The sequence below is a fragment of the Sardina pilchardus genome, chromosome 4 (assembly GCF_963854185.1).
Source record: "Sardina pilchardus chromosome 4, fSarPil1.1, whole genome shotgun sequence".
NCBI classification, from domain to species: Eukaryota; Metazoa; Chordata; class Actinopteri; order Clupeiformes; family Clupeidae; genus Sardina; species Sardina pilchardus.
The window spans coordinates 22,106,807-22,122,488 of record NC_084997.1 but is presented as its reverse complement, the minus strand read 5'-3'; the positions used below and the strand labels follow the sequence as shown (position 1 = coordinate 22,122,488).

The 15,682-nt window shown below is 42.1% G+C and overlaps 2 protein-coding genes across 7 annotated transcripts; one reads left to right on the top strand and one right to left on the bottom strand.

Moving 5' to 3' along the window:
- Positions 1 to 120: 120 nt before the first annotated feature.
- Positions 121 to 14,385, bottom strand: gpr143 (G protein-coupled receptor 143). Of its 6 annotated transcripts, none has more exons than XM_062534628.1 (12): positions 14,211 to 14,385; positions 8,193 to 8,287; positions 7,771 to 7,904; positions 6,906 to 7,377; positions 5,801 to 5,910; positions 4,906 to 5,000; positions 4,661 to 4,753; positions 4,305 to 4,414; positions 3,539 to 3,647; positions 2,821 to 2,938; positions 2,422 to 2,686; positions 121 to 709 (listed from the first exon to the last, which is right to left on the bottom strand). In XM_062534628.1, the coding sequence occupies exons 4-12, from the start codon at positions 7,159 to 7,161 to the stop codon at positions 606 to 608; spliced, it is 1,260 nt and encodes a 419-aa protein (XP_062390612.1). In that variant the 5' UTR covers positions 7,162 to 7,377; positions 7,771 to 7,904; positions 8,193 to 8,287; positions 14,211 to 14,385; the 3' UTR covers positions 121 to 605. The 6 variants fall into 6 exon arrangements, with proteins under 6 accessions (XP_062390612.1, XP_062390613.1, XP_062390610.1 ...); XM_062534629.1 differs by having other exon boundaries at positions 7,771 to 7,830; XM_062534626.1 differs by lacking the exon at positions 14,211 to 14,385 and adding an exon at positions 8,656 to 8,852.
- LOC134078598 (ankyrin repeat and SOCS box protein 9-like) lies at positions 9,113 to 13,784 on the top strand. Its single transcript, XM_062534633.1, has 6 exons — positions 9,113 to 9,252; positions 9,340 to 9,419; positions 9,618 to 9,725; positions 10,176 to 10,326; positions 10,657 to 10,791; positions 12,618 to 13,784. The coding sequence occupies exons 1-6, from the start codon at positions 9,162 to 9,164 to the stop codon at positions 12,821 to 12,823; spliced, it is 771 nt and encodes a 256-aa protein (XP_062390617.1). The 5' UTR covers positions 9,113 to 9,161; the 3' UTR covers positions 12,824 to 13,784.
- Positions 14,386 to 15,682: the final 1,297 nt, after the last annotated feature.

Sequence of the window (15,682 nt, the reverse complement as noted above, 5' to 3'; positions counted from 1 at the left end):
GTGTTCGTGTTTCTTTGTCAGCCGGATTCTTCTTTACTCACCGTTTTTGCACAGCTCAAGACCTTATGTAAAATATAATACATTTGAGACAATATATCTTTATAATAAAAAGCTTTGAAATGAGTCTTTATATTAATCTTTAATAAAACAAGTACAAAACAAGTACAAAAACAAATTCACAATGAAAACGGTATAATATGTCAAATTAAAGTACCCTAAGCAACAGGGTTTTTACCAATGTAGTGCCATCTTTTATCAAATATCATGATTGCTCACTGAACACTGCACTCAAGAGATGATTTGTTTACAATATAATCAGAAGAGTACTGCGACACACTTTGTACTGTGTGATGGTGAATGTCCTGACTAGGTCCAAGTACTGGCATGTAATATTGAAGATCACTTGCGTGTCTATGTGTGTGGGATCATGTTTCCATTGAGTCCTTTGAAAGGAAATCTAAAAATAAAGTGAGATGTAGTTGAAAGGGAATGTTAGTGCCAGAGTACTCGGGAGGAATGTAAAGCAACTGCTAAAAATGAAGAGGAGAGAGTCCTAGACATCAAAGAGCGAACAGGCTGGTAGGTGAGTCGGCTTTGAGGCCCGTCTAGCGCTTTGTGGAGTTCTCCAGCGACTCTCCATCAGCGTCTACATCGTCATAGTCTCGCAGCTCACTGGAAATGTGGATTTCAATTGTACTAGACTCTGAACCTAGCAAGACAAAATGGGGGAAATGACCATGTTAATTATGGTATGTTCCCTTTGGCAAGCAAAGTGTCTTTACAGTGGTCACAGACTAGAGCTGCTGGGACTTGGGCTGCATGATTTTTGCAGTCGCAATATGAATCAACACAATTACCCAATCGCAAAAGCTACACATAACCATTAATTTAGTCACATTTCTGGCTAAATCTGATATTAGGTGGTCATGTAGCCATCTTAAGACAACTGCAAAGGTGATTATTTCTGAGATTCTGATATGTTTTCAAAAAGGAATTGTGCATACATCATGGTTGAAAACGTATCAGAATCTCAAATTATCACCGCTGCAGTCGTCTGAAGACGGATACATCAAGTCAGATCCGCCTAATATCATTGGTTCACAGTCGGTCAGGGGTGCTGTGCTCTTTGGTAATCACACCCTGTGTACAATCAGGAGTGGCACAATTTAGAGATATTTGGAATATTGGAAACTGAGTCAATTCAATTGACATTCAAAAATCATATCACAAATCACAATCGCATTATTTGTCAGAAAAATCGCAATTAGATATTTTTACTAAATCATGCAGCCCTACATTTATGACAAATTACTGATGGTAGAAATCAGTCACTGCTGCCATCAAGTGTAATAAAGACCGCAAAAATGAACCACTATACTAGGTCAGAATTGTATGTTGTTGAATAATTACACTTCCAATTTAACCCAGTGGTTAATTCATTAACTAAATAAAAACACATGAATTGTGAGGATCTTTTTATTGGACAAGACAGCATAACATTTTTTACTGATTATTTTTTTCATGGGGGAAAAGGAAGACAACAAAGTTGAGGTTTTGCACACAATCACTACCAGAAACAACACATGTCCCTTAGAGTTTCACATTTTCTGGACTAGTCTTATGGTGAGGAGATGAAATAAAATGATAGATCGAAACGTATCGGCCCTTATTTCATCAATTAGGACTATACATAAAACACTTTGTTTACAGTTTGCAGTAGGCCAAAAACCTAAATCACACAAACATTTGAGAAAAGATACTTTACTCCTCAAAGGTATAAACTTATCTCTCAATAACAACAAAAATATTCTAAAAAAATCTTTGGAGAAATTAGAATTGCTACATTGCCAGAGCCACCAGAACGATATTTCCGCTCAGATGCATAAGAGATTCTTTCTGAACACATATAGCAAGTACTGTAAACGTTTGAACTGTTCACCTCACCAAACAATGGGGGTAATTCCAAATACGTGGTTTAGTGAAAAACCTGAGTAAGTTAACTCAGAGTACGTGGTAAACCTCCTACAACAAGAGCCCTATGGCATTGTTTTGCTAGGAAAATGAAGCCAAACAGCTCTTCTACTAGGAGGTTTACCACTTACTCTGAGTTAACTTAACTCAGGTTTGACACTAAACCATGTACTTGGAATACCCCCCAGCAGTCAGAGCCGTCATCACAAGCCCTTAAACAACGAGCGCACCACGGAACAACACAGAACACGCCGACAGGACAAACACCACAAAACACACAAACACACACACACACACACACACACACACTCCTGTGACACAATATATAGTCCAACAAGAACCATTTTGCTGCCCTCATGATCTTGTCAGCTGTATCCGGCCTGGTGCTGCGTGTCTGTCACCAGCCCTGATACACCGGAGAGCCCTTGCTGCCCTGCCACAGCCCATTACCTTCTGAGAGGACACTGATGCCGTCGGACGGGTGCTGCTGCTGCTGACCGTTGCCGGCCATGCTCTTCTTGGCCTCCTGCACGTGGCCCTCGTAGAAGAGCGTGGAGCCCACCACGGGGTTGTAGCTGCCCGTCGCGGGGACGGAGGTGGACGCCGAGTCCCAGGCCAGCTCCCTGCGGCGCTGCAGGCTCAGGTCCACGTCGAAGCCCGTCCAGCCGTGGAAGGCCAGCGTGTTGAGGAAGCCTTGCATGGGGTTCAGAATGGCCTGGAGAAGACACCAAGGAGTATTCAAATATCAAATGTAAAAAGCACATTTTTCAGTTTGTTTTTTTGCATTATTGCAGGTTTCTGAATTGAACTCCACCATGGCATAGTTTTTGATGCGATGCCTCCACTCACCATGATGAACCATGTGATGAGCACAGTGTTGCGGATATTTTTCAGGCTATTGGCTTCGATGTCCTCCTGCATCTCCAGATAAAAGAGCAGGCTCTCATTGATGAGGTTGGGCAGCCAGCTGAAAAGCAGGGAAGACAACAGAGAAAACAGCTCCCTTTATTTCTAGAAGAAATGAAAATGTGTCTAAGAACTGAACACAATATTGTGTGGAATATCAGTTCAGATTATATTAAAATCCCAACAAAGACATAGATTAGATTTTGACAGTTATTTCTGTATTTGTAATGAGAGATGCATGTATGTAAAGACTCATGTCTGAGGGACAAAAGTAAAAAGTGAGACGATTTGTCTCTAATTATGCAGTGGCCCCAGCCATGTCTCCATACAGGGCAGGAGCTTTAACATGTAAAAAGCAAGTCATTCAGATTTCATCAGATCAGCATGGAACTATTTTGATATGGGGGAAAAAGAGTTAAATCCATGGCACTCTTCATACAAAAGCCTTTATTAAAATGTGGCTCTGTTATGGAAACAAGTTAAAAAGACATCAATTATTTCATATGGCTTTGAGATATTGCCCTTGGAGTGAGCTTAAAAAGGCAAATTCAAGGATACACTAGCTGATCCTGCATTTTCCCAGGAAAAAGCTGACAAAAATGACATGTGCACTGAATTTTAAACATTAGGCTAAGTCTCCAAATCCAAACGGATATCTTACCATATAAAGAACACCAGCATAATTTTGAAAAAGCGTATTTTAATCTCTGTTCCAAGACGCCTCTCATTTTCTGTGTAGATTCCTTGCCGGCCCTTCAACAAGGACGTAACTGCAAAGAAAGGAAGTCATGATCAGCTTGGAGTCTTAAGGGATGAACATGGATGAACTTTGTCCCTGGTTAAATAGCAACGCTGCCGTCTAGGAGTTTCAGTCAAAATAGCCGTAATCCAGCTTCTGATAAGATTAGCTGTGATATTTAATAATTAGCCTTTGGTCTGAGGGAGTGAAAAGAAACACGGCTGGGTGTGATATGAATGAATTAACTGATCTCAGACATAGCTGATCATCAAAATCTTGTCCGTGACAGAAAGGATTCTTAGTATTTCATCAAAAGCCCTGACTGAGGTGGGAGAGTGGACTCAAAGCAGAGTAGGCTAAGCATTCTTTTCAGTGGTCTTCCCTGATGATGATGAATGTTGACTACACTCTGATTCAACAAATAAAGTACAAGCATTAATGTGAATACTGTATGTCACTGGGTTAAATACAATTATAAGCTAAACACAATGGGGCAATTGCTCTGTCGCTAGTTTAGAGTTTAACACGGTTTCAAACTCCAACTCCCAACTCCAACTCTAGTTTACAATCGTGTTAAACTCCAAACTAGCGACAGAGCAATTGCCCCATTGTGATTGAATCAACTATTTTACAACCAGTAGGGACACACACACACACACACACACACACACACACACAAAAGACGTACCAGCTGACACAGTGCGGGAGAAGAGCACAGGGTTCACCACGATGACCAGCAGCATGGGGGCGTAGGTGGTGATGTAGTGTGGGATGGCGTGCTGAAGGCCGTTCTCACAGCTGGAGCGAGGAGACAGCAGGGAACACACACTCTGAATTTCTACCTCACCTCTCTTATCACTGTTATCTTAAGTTATCTTTAAAAACTAAAGCCCAACAGAACATTCCTGACAAGTTCACCTTTTAGATATCATTATTTAGAGCTTTAGACATTATACTAAGCTGGAGAACACATCAAATAAGAACTCCCAATAACACTACATCTACTAGGACATGGTAGTAGACTATTCAGCTTGTGTAACGCACCTGGAGATAGACGGGTAATAGAGCATGGCCACCCCCTCCACACACAGCAGCACAGCCAGGCCCCATGTGATCATGTGATATAACACGATGGTGCTGCCACAGGGAGTTAAACATGATGGGTTATGAGCTCAACATGACCGTAGCCAAGAAAACACACATAAAGTGTATCTTAAAATAGTTTGTAGAGTTCCTTATTGGGGAGGAGGGGGCGGGGGGGGGGGGTTCACAGGGCAGAAGTAGCATACCTGATGCCTGCAGACCTTTTCACCACCAAGAACACGTCCACAGCATAGCAGAAAGTCCACCAAAACGACGCACTAAAAAACAGCTGGATCCACATCTGTCAGGGCCACAGTGATAGAGCCATTACATAACACACAAAACAAAACAAAACAAATTCCTCCTAACTGAGTAATTGTGATGGCGACGATATCCTACAATAGTCCCTACAATTGCGATTCAGCTGCGGGAGTTGATCTACTTTTAATCTCCCACCCAGTTGTTTCCCAAAATAACACTAAGGAGCACTGTGACAAAAATGCCGCATACAACCAAATACCAACAGAGTGATTCACTTATAGAGAGAATGTCTTGCTCCAAATAAAGTAGCTTTCTCCACTCTGTGCGGTCTCCTGCTGGGGGCAGGCTTTACTCCAAAGCTGAACAACAACAGAGCCTTCAAAGCTTCCACTTGCGTTTTAAGGGTGGGATGAACATTTGGTATACATTGCAATATTTCTGCTTGCACATTATCAGCACATTATCGTTACATCAGATATCCATGACAGATAGTTTGCAATACATCATTATTATGCAGTATTGCAGAATTATTACACTATCAATTATCAATGTATTGCAAAGTTATGTGTGGTTCACCATTCCGAGCCATGGCCTATATATACTTCAACATGTGGACTGTTAAATTCAGTTCTCTCAACCTCATAATAATGCCACAGACTTCCCCATCTTTTCCCCATTACGCTGCATCAGATTTACATGTCAGAGTGAAGTGAGTGAGTATAAACTCAGCTCTGCTATAATACAGTAGATAGATAGATAGATAGATACTTTAGTATAGTATATAGTATATAGTATATAGTATAGTATAGTATATAGTAGTGGGTTGGATAGAGTACGCACCGCACTCCCCACACAGAAGACTTCTGGCCACACATTGCTGTTATTGGTAACAGAGATTTGGCTGATAAAGTTTGGCAAGCCCAGCCAGATGGAGGATCTCAAAATGATACCTGGGGAAATTCAAAAATGGTTTAACATTCGTCTTCGTCAAACTCTAGTCTATTTTCCAAAAGTATTGCAATTAAACCACTGCCAAATGGAATAAATTCAATGAAATACATGTATCCCGAATCTCAGGCAAGAATCTAGAAGAAAAGGTCCCTTACATAAACAGGCTGGATAACCCTTAATAGAATTTGTAATGTAACCTTTGCTTTGCTGCTGATAACCACATAGAAGATGTAGGCTACTGTATACTCCCCTCTATTCCAGCCTCAATATCCTCAATATCCCTACTAAGCATGCATCAACTCATGGAATTGTAGTTTAGAAGGCTACAGTACCTACGGGTAAGTCATGATGAATAGTAGACTTAGTGATATCTGGGTTAAACAATACACACATAAAGTAGGCCTATAAGTGGAGATCATTTACGTTGAGTATGGACACATTTCCCCTCAGAACACAATTTCTATTGCAGAGAGCAATAGTATATCAAGGGCATGAGTAGTTTTGATGTAGCTTTGAATGAGTAGGACTCCCCGATGCTTCGTTGCCTACATGATGTCACTGTCAGGCTACACATTAACTTGAATTTATCATCATAAATGGCATGACAGCCCCACTCTTTTTCAAGGAATATATAGATTTTTATTGACTATTTTATTTTATAATGTACATATCACACATGTATCAACGAATCATTTAACTGTCGATGCGTCATCATTTAAGACTAGGCCTATGGTTACAACTTCACAGATGAAGACCACATCACGTTTACATTATTAACTCATAATGAAAAGATGTCTCATCTTTAAACATTTTCTTGAAGTCTACGCTGTATAGCTATAGGCTATTTCGATGTTTCTGAAACACGCAGGGCCGTCTGATAAAGACAGACCACGCAATAACTAGTGCCATGCAGCAACGTGTGCTTACCAGAGACGAGAAGAGAACCCTTAGCAGAGTGGGTTTGAGATGAGGAGGAAAGGAAATTGGGCCTTACCAAAGCATCCTAATATATCACACACGCTGATAATGAATAATATCCTGGACGACGAAGCAGGTTTTGGGAGTGGATATTGTCCAAGGCGACGGTATCCTCTTCGTTTTGGTAAAATTTGTATGATAGAAAATATGAGACTGACAGCAGCACTACCTATGCAGATGGCACCGAAGAAGAGAGGTTGGAAACTGATGACAAATTCAGTGGAAGCATCTCGATTCGGACAGCAAAATGTCTCGAGTCGAGGAGATGCCATTATGTGTAGATTGTGCCTGAGCACAGTGTCAAGAGAGAGAGAAAAGGAAATTCATTCATTAAGGCTGGCCTGAGTTCCCAGTGAAATCACGGGTTGAGCCATCATGTGCCTCTCCTTAATCCCTCCAGTCAGGTTTGAACCGCGTCACTTTTCTTGGAGTCGAGAGGGAGAATGTTCCGTGATATTTGGCAAGTAGTAAGGTAAGTTACCAGCAGTCTAAACAGACAAGAGGAAAACATAAATATTTATAACAACACAACAGTAGGCTACAATATCACAGTGACCAACTGCACGTAAGCAAAATACATCTCTGCTAATGGGCATGAAAATAAGTTTATTCTCTCAAGCCCATTATGGGATGTCCGATATTAGCCTAACAACTTTGAAAATACATTAGTTATTTGGTCAGTGGAAACTCAGTTGACCAAAGTAATCAAATAATGTCAAATCGCGTCAGCTGAAGCATAAATGACAATATTTCACCTTCCACTTGGATAATATGAGAAACTTCCCCATGTAAATATGTGAGTAGCTCATAAGAGGAAATATGGGCAGATTTTAGCCTACAAAGACCATACAAGGCATACCATTCATAAAGAAAACAAATACCTTCGGGTAAAGACCTTCACTGCTGATATGGCTACAGTTTCCAGAAGGTCATGAGAGCGTCTGTGAAGATAGGCCTACTCAGATAAGGATGCTTCAAGTCAAAAGAAATGTAGTTTGCATGTCTTCACCGCCATCTGGTGGTTGGGTCATTTTTAGTGAATAGACATAAGACACTTACTAAAGGAAGCATTGCTATCTTCAGTTTGTTTGGTATTGAAGGCCTAAGCAGTTTTCTTGCACTGTTTTATGTGTAAATGAAAGCACTGACGATGGAATGTGCATTGTATATTCATGACACGGATTTTGGGTTTAATCCTTGCAGTGCAAGAAGGCTTGCCCTAGTTGAGACGCTGGGAAATGTGCTGACTGGGTTACTGAAACGTGATAGATTTAGTGGATTAGATTGGGAGCTGCCAGCATACCTTGGTCTAGACCCTGAGTTTGGATTGAGAAGACAAGGTATCCACGTGCAGGAAATTCAGTGGCTGTTGTTTGATGTACATTATACATCTTCATCCTACGCATAAAAGAGAAATATAGTCACATACTACTCAACATGTTTAAATATTTAAACGTTTCCATGGCAGAAACATACTGTGAATATTAACTTTAACATTGTAGGTTTATACTCTCTGCAGGCTGGGTATGCAAATGATCTCAGGGATGCCGTGTGTGTAACGGAGTGGAATCAGGAATACATAATTGCTGGAAATCCAGAGTTATGGAAAATCCTTTTGGCTCAAATAACATGCTGTGATATTTCAACTATCAGCTTCAGCTACAAGTCATTAGCTGATCTAGAACATCAATGCAATCTCAATACCACAAAAATGTCCACAAAAAAAACGACGGAAAATCTGTGCCATAATCTGCATCTGCACATACCTTTTACTGACTTCATGTCTGGGCTGCATTACATGCCTGCTCATGCCATAATGTCGCTCTTGTGGGCAACCCCTTTAGCGTGCCAAAAAGCATCCTTTTAAAAACAAAACAAACTTTCCATGTTTTTGTGGTACTTCTCCTCCCTTCCTTTTCCTCCACCCCCTTTTTTCCTTTCCTTGTTTCGAGCAGGAGATGATGTATGTGTGTCGACAATGCCAGTGTCAGATTTCAAAACCTGCCCAACATCTTTCTGCCCTGTCACTGACTTAACCATTGGCTGTTATAGCTTCCGTGTGTGTGTGTGTGTGTGTGGGGGTGTGTGTCTGGAAGCAGCCCTAAAAACCTTATCCTACCTAATGACAGAGTGAGAGACAGGAGCCCCTGCAGAGCTGCACTTTAGCTGCCAGTGATGAAGTGGAGTCTCTCGATTAAGTATTAGGCAGCAGCTCGGGGGCAAAGTTCAGCCTCTAACATTCCAGAATACTGTCTATACTGCCCTATAAAGAATGGTTCAGTCTGAAGGAATTGGGAATATCAAAACAAACCAAGCACAACAATCTGGACAAATGGAGTTTTTCTCAAACCCACTGATGGCAGGTAGTATGGCAAGTGTCTATATGAAAATAGAGGAAGCGGTGTTGTGTGTGTGTTTTATCCATTTCCATCCACTGTTACTTTTTTCAGATACAGAATCCGATTGGTCTCCTATTCACGATGCTGCCTACAATGGAAGACTTCTGTCATTGAGCCGTATTATTGAACAGGTGAACATATCCTCGTGTTCTTTTTAAGACATGACCGAACACGCTGGCATGTCCTGACTGGTTGGTACTGCTGCCGTCTTCCTGTTATTCTGTTACGGAAACTGTTGTGTATTTTCTGCAGTGCAGAAATGAATGCAACACTCAAGGAATTATCCTCAAGGTAAAAATGATGAAATTGAGTTTGAATTTTGCGTTTAGGGAGCCAGCGTTAACTTGGTCACCCTTGACCAGATCTCTCCCCTGCATGTGGCCTGCCGGCAGGGACACACTGCATGTGTTAAAACCCTTTTGGAGCACGGGGCAAACGTAAGTAGATATTGGCCTAACTGTACTAAATCCCTTTTGGAGCACGGGGCAAACGTAAGTAGATATTGGCCTAACTGTACTAAATCCCTTCTGGAGCATGGGGGCAAATGTAAGTAGATATGGCCTAATTGCCCTTTTCCTTTTTGGTATGAAATTCATTGTCATGTGTTTGGCTACCAATATTTGGTATATTTTTTTTGTGACAAACAATACCCTCATTGTGTTCACATTGGAGACCTACCATCTAACACCCCCCTAAGGCAAGACAAGAAGTCACATGTTAAATCAGGGCAATCAGCTTATTTTCCTGAAGTTAAAGCTGCAGTCTTGCTTACTAAACTGGACTTGTAAAATAACTCCCCATTGCTTCATAGTTCCTGACATGCATAGAACCCACCCAGTGTAGTTTGTGCCAGCTCGGTGAGCCAGGCTTCATGTCTGTGCACGCAGGTGAATATTTCATCCATAAACTGGAACACGCCCCTCTCAGACGCATGTGGCCATGGGAACGCAGCCTGTGTCGACCTGCTCCTTCGGCACGGAGCTTCAACTCAGGGTGGGAGCACCACCACCTCCCCCATCCACCAGGCAGCAGCCAAAGGTCAATGGGCATATTATGTTACTCCACACTCACAGGGCTGATATAGACGGGAAATTATCAAATACGTTCAAAGACAATACAGAGAATAGCCTTTCTTGACATCGTTCCTTGGCGAGCTCAAGCCTGAATTCAGGCACCACACCTGAACTCTATAATAAGGCCTGCACTCATATTGCAAGTTAGGGTTGTTAGGCCTGTTGGGCCTGTATTGTAAGTCAATAATTGTCTGGACACTGATGCATGAGCCTGAGGCAAGACAAACATACCAACAATACCTGCCCTGCCTCTGGACTGTCCTGCTGAAGGCAAATGTCTGTCCTTGCTGTATAGGTCACACAGAATGTATCGAGAGTTTGCTGAAGTACGGCGTGGATATTGACCAGAGCACAGACCAGGCCGGTCCTCCTCTCTACACGGCCTGTGCCAACCAGCACCTCAGCACAGTGAAGAGACTACTACAACTAGGTATCACAATCTCTCTTTTCATAATCTATCCTATGAATTACGTTACACAGAAAAGCTCCAATATGCAGGAAACGACACACGCACGCTTATACATACACACATACATATACACACACACACACACACACACACACACACACACACACACACACACACACACACACACACACACACACACACACACACACACACACACACACACACACACACACACACACACACACACACACAGGGATGGGCAGTATTTATAATACATGTATTAATGTTGCCTGTTTTTGGTGAAACTTTAGAACAGATTTGACTGTGATGTGTATGTGTCCTCCAAAGCTGCCGATGCACATATAAATGAATGTGTCTTTCTTGATGATACATGTAGTCCATGGGCCAAGGACCCAAAATATAGCATACCGGTACCATCTGGGTGGGCAAATTCTAGTTGTGATTTTTTTATACCTACACATCCCTAGTTTATGTTTTGATGTGATAGACCTCTGAGATTGGTAGCTTTTTAGTGGTTATCACCTAATGAAGTACACCACCCCCTAAAATAAATGGCACTTTAGACACCTGGCGCATATCCTGGTTGAACCCATGGTTAAGATACTTGTCAGTGTTGTATAATATTGAGTGTGGTATCATCTGAAAGAGTACATTCCAAGCTTTCATTCAAGCCCATTTGTGGAGCCCAAACACAGAGGTCACTTGGAGCTCTTTGAACCAACAAAAACACAACATTTTCTAAAAGCTACCAATCTCAGAGGTCTATCATATCAAAACATAAACTAGGGATGTGTAGATATATAAAAAAAAATCACAACTAGAATTTGCCCACCCAGATGGTACCGGTAGCTGGTCTGGCCCATGGACCCCTTGGGGATCAATAAAGCATCTATCTATCTATCTATCTAATGGGACAAAGTGTGAGCTGTGTTGGTGGGCAATGTTTCTGAGTACTTTTGTTCTGACATGCTTTGATGGAAACTTTTTTTTAGTGGGCAACTTACTCTTGAGAACTTGAATAATAGCCCTGCAACCTTGCTGAAAAAGTTTCCCCATGTGTCATCTAAACATTGTTTCTCAACGCGTAGTGCAGCTCCTTGGGGGGGCATTCGTACAAGCTAGGGGGTACTGGGAGCATCACAATTTAGTTTGTATAGTGGTCATTATATTTAGCTGGCAAAACATGGTTTTCAAATCTTTTCAGAGAAAAATAGTCTAACTGAAATAAATAGGACTAGCATATTAAGTAGTAATAGCATGAGTGGGAGTGGAGTTGGTAGTGGATAGCCTACCCACAGGTGTATAAAAAAAACATTTTTGTTTGGCACCAGAGGGTCAGGTTAAGGTCAGGGGGAAGTTTGCTCAAAAAATGTTGTGGACCACTGAAAGAAACAATGAATAATTCATATTCATGCCCAATATAACACCATTTATCACTCAGGTGGGACCCAGTTAGTTACATTACACCCAATCAACAGCGTTACACAGCAATATCAAGCTTTCTGGCATTCATTGACAATGGTAGACTTCATACATAAATAGGGTATTTTATTTTGATACATGACATGGCTACTGTATTTTGTAGTTTATGGGGATACATTTAAAATAAAGATATTTTATACTTTATTTTAAAATACAACTTTGATGTATTTTTGACCATTCCTGCGCGCGCACGTACGTCACACACGTCTCAATCAGGAATACAACCAAATCGCATCATGGTATGTTGTGATTTACATTTGTACATTATTATCCCCAAAATCATTCTGAGATCTGCGTACATTCCCATGATTTCTGGCAACAACAACAACACTGTGTCTGTACAGGTGCCAGTGTTAACTGCAGTAAGAACGGAGACTCTGCACTGCACCTTGCTGCCCAGCTGTCCAATCCTGAGCTCGTCAAGACTCTGCTGGACCATGGCGCTGACCACAAGGCCAAGAACAAAGCAGGCAAACTGCCTGTGGACATTGCACCCCCCAACAGTGCCGTGGTGAAACTGCTCAAACAGACCACTGGCAGCAGCATTTAAATCTTTCCTCGAGTCGTTAGTGACTTTAATGGCATTCATAATCTGCAGGGTCTGCCACATGCCCCCCCTCCTGTTAGCAACTGTTTCACAAGATGTAGATGGGAGCATGTGAAAGGAAAGGGAATTTAAAACATAATTTATTCAAAATAACACCGTTTGCTTAAAATATATGTAAAGCACATTATATGCAGATACATGTGAAAGATATATGCATGGATGCAATGTATTTTTGTTAATTGTAAAATGTACTTATCACAGCTACCACTAGGGGGCATGATAACACCAGCATCATGGATGAACACCCAAGATGCCATGAGTTGACATATGAATTTGATCATTCTTTCAATCTCAGAAACAGGCACTGCATTTTGAAGTTAAACTATTACATATGACTTTGTATTGATGCAGCTATGCACATGTGTATTGTGTTACCAAACTGAATACTGTGGGAAAAAAAGCATAACCCCAAAACATTACGGCCACTCATCATTAAAATAATGCTTCAGATAAATGACTCAAATAAAAACAAATTTGTGGGGACCAATCACAAACTGGCTTATCCACCTGGCTCAACCGGATCGTTAGTCTGATTGGTTGAGGGACTATCCAAGCATAGCATTGATCACACCTCTCGTGCAGTAGAAATACAGCGCAGACTCCCCAGACTGATGTTCGGTCTCAAACGATTGAGCTTGATCTGGTGATAGCCAAGCTAACAAAGTAGTCTGCAATTAACATCAGGCAGTATTTTCCAGGGATGCATTTCTCAGGGTAAAGCGTGATTTCACCAGCAAATCTTTCTCTATATTGTTGCTGTATCTGTTTGTACCTGCATTGTTGCTTTCTATATTCTTTTCTTGTGTCCCATTCTTATGCATTGTTTACTACCATACCAAATGTTTCCGAAAAAAGTTGTTTCTGTAATCATCATCCTACTTGGCACAATAATAAAATGCATCAATTTCACATCACCTCTCATGCAAAGGGTTCCAAAAAACAACACCCCAGGCAGTGATAGTCTGGCTGCAGTCCTAGTTTCAGGGGACTGCGTGAAACCAGTGTTGTAGCCCCATCTAAGGTGATGCTAATCGCTATGGACAGATCATGCCATGGCCCTGGATCAGGTCGAACGGTTTAAATGGTTCTGACTGGAAGATGTAGCAGCTTTGTCATTGGACCTCAGTACAACACAGCAAAGACCATGGCAAGTGGTTACAGTGACAGCTGTCAAGGCATTTTACTAGAGGCTGTGGCATTTAAGGACCAGTCTAAATTAAAAAAAGAGTAATTAAAGACACAGACTGGATGCAGGAAAATTGTGACGTGAAAGGATCTGACAGGTTATGTAAATAAGGCCCGGTCAGAATCAGGTAAATAGATAACTGACCTTCCTACAAAATGAAAGCGTTTGTTCTCCGCTGTAGGCTATTGTCCTCAAAGCAAAAGCAGTTCTGAAGAAGAAGTAGCGGTGGATTTATTTGTAACTCTCATCAAGCCTTATTGATTCCTTTTTCCCAATTTGTTCCTGTAGGTAAATCATTACCCCCTGACACAAACATGCATCCCCTCCATACACAAGCGCCCTGATCCCTGCTTCCCCTTCATCTGGGTTCAATGTCCAGTTGATTTAGTGGTTGCAAATCACTGGCATGTGAACACTGGTGCAGAGCATCTCGCTGTAATTAACGATAGGGGGCAATCAAATCATAGCTTCTCTATGATCCAGCAGTCAATGAGCCGTTTGAAGTGACGCAGTAAGCGGAGCACTAGTTCTAGTCTCACGGCCAGCGATATCAGCTCAAGTTGGGCAGGGTTCCAGCAGTCTGTAGCCTGGTAGCACTTTAGAGCTAGCCTCACATCCTCCCACCTTAAAGCTTTTACATTACATCTCCCCCATGAGGCCTAACATTTCACTTCCATCCATTCACTGCCAAATACAGCAGCACTTAGCACTCAAGCAGCAGCACCGCTTTTCAATGACCGCTAACAGCAAAATAATGCACGCTTTTCACCTGGATGCACTTTTTTGTGAATAAAAAAAACAAAACAAAAACCATTAACAAGAGGACGGAGAAACTTTCACGGGCAGTTTTGACTGGAACCCTTTGGGTCTATAGCAGAGGAAATGATACAAATAACACAACGCATGTATGGGATGTCATAACCCACAATGGGTGCTTCTCATTCATCATCTTATATATCCTCCCTTCCTTCCTCGGTCCTCGTCCTCACTGATCTAGATAAAGAATGATGGTGGGAATAATGGGATAGTCTATCCAGTGCTAGTTATAGATCAGTGGGAACGAGCCTGGAGGACCGAGCATCGAGGATCGAGGAGAGAAGTTGAGAATGGGCCATATTCTTACCAATAAGGGGAAATACTTAGTGCACAACCTCACGTTAACTCCCTGCTTGTTCACAGTCATGTGTGAATCCTGCCTGAGTGTGGTCCCCTCCACCCCCCAGTCACCAGTGGCCCTGTGCATGACCGGCCTGAGCTGGATCTCCTCATAGATACCCCGGCCTCCTGCTGAGCCCTCTGATTGGATTCCGCTCACATATCTAACACAGCAGTAATTGCTCCGATATTTATAGTTGCATGCTTTGGGTAATTAAACAAATAGACACGATGGCAGTCCGAATCAGAAAACACCCAGCGTCCTGCATGTCTTGTGGGGGTGAGAGCGGAGAGGCAAAGTCGGGGCGCACTTCCCTTGGTGGTCTAATTAATGACCTGGCCTGTGATGAGGAGCTCCGTGGCTTATCAGCCTCTAAGGAGCCTACGGAGAGAGCAGGTCACTCTGGAGCAGAGGGCCAGAACGCTCACCATGGCCCGCAGAAACCGCAGAATCTACATGC

What these genes read in the sequence shown, in the direction of transcription:
- gpr143 (XM_062534628.1), bottom strand. Translation starts at nt 7,161, where the DNA reads ATGGCATCTCCTCGACTCGAGACATTTTGCTGTCCGAATCGAGATGCT. An exon ending in CTCCCGCACTGTGTCAGCTG is followed by an intron (nt 3,648 to 4,304) that starts GTACGTCTTTTG and finishes CTTTCTTTGCAG; the next exon opens with TTACGTCCTTGTTGAAGGGC. An exon ending in CATCAGTGTCCTCTCAGAAG is followed by an intron (nt 710 to 2,421) that starts GTAATGGGCTGT and finishes TTGTCTTGCTAG; the next exon opens with GTTCAGAGTCTAGTACAATT.
- LOC134078598 (XM_062534633.1), top strand. Translation starts at nt 9,162, where the DNA reads ATGGTTCAGTCTGAAGGAATTGGGAATATCAAAACAAACCAAGCACAA. An exon ending in CCACCAGGCAGCAGCCAAAG is followed by an intron (nt 10,327 to 10,656) that starts GTCAATGGGCAT and finishes CTTGCTGTATAG; the next exon opens with GTCACACAGAATGTATCGAG. An exon ending in GAAGAGACTACTACAACTAG is followed by an intron (nt 10,792 to 12,617) that starts GTATCACAATCT and finishes GTGTCTGTACAG; the next exon opens with GTGCCAGTGTTAACTGCAGT.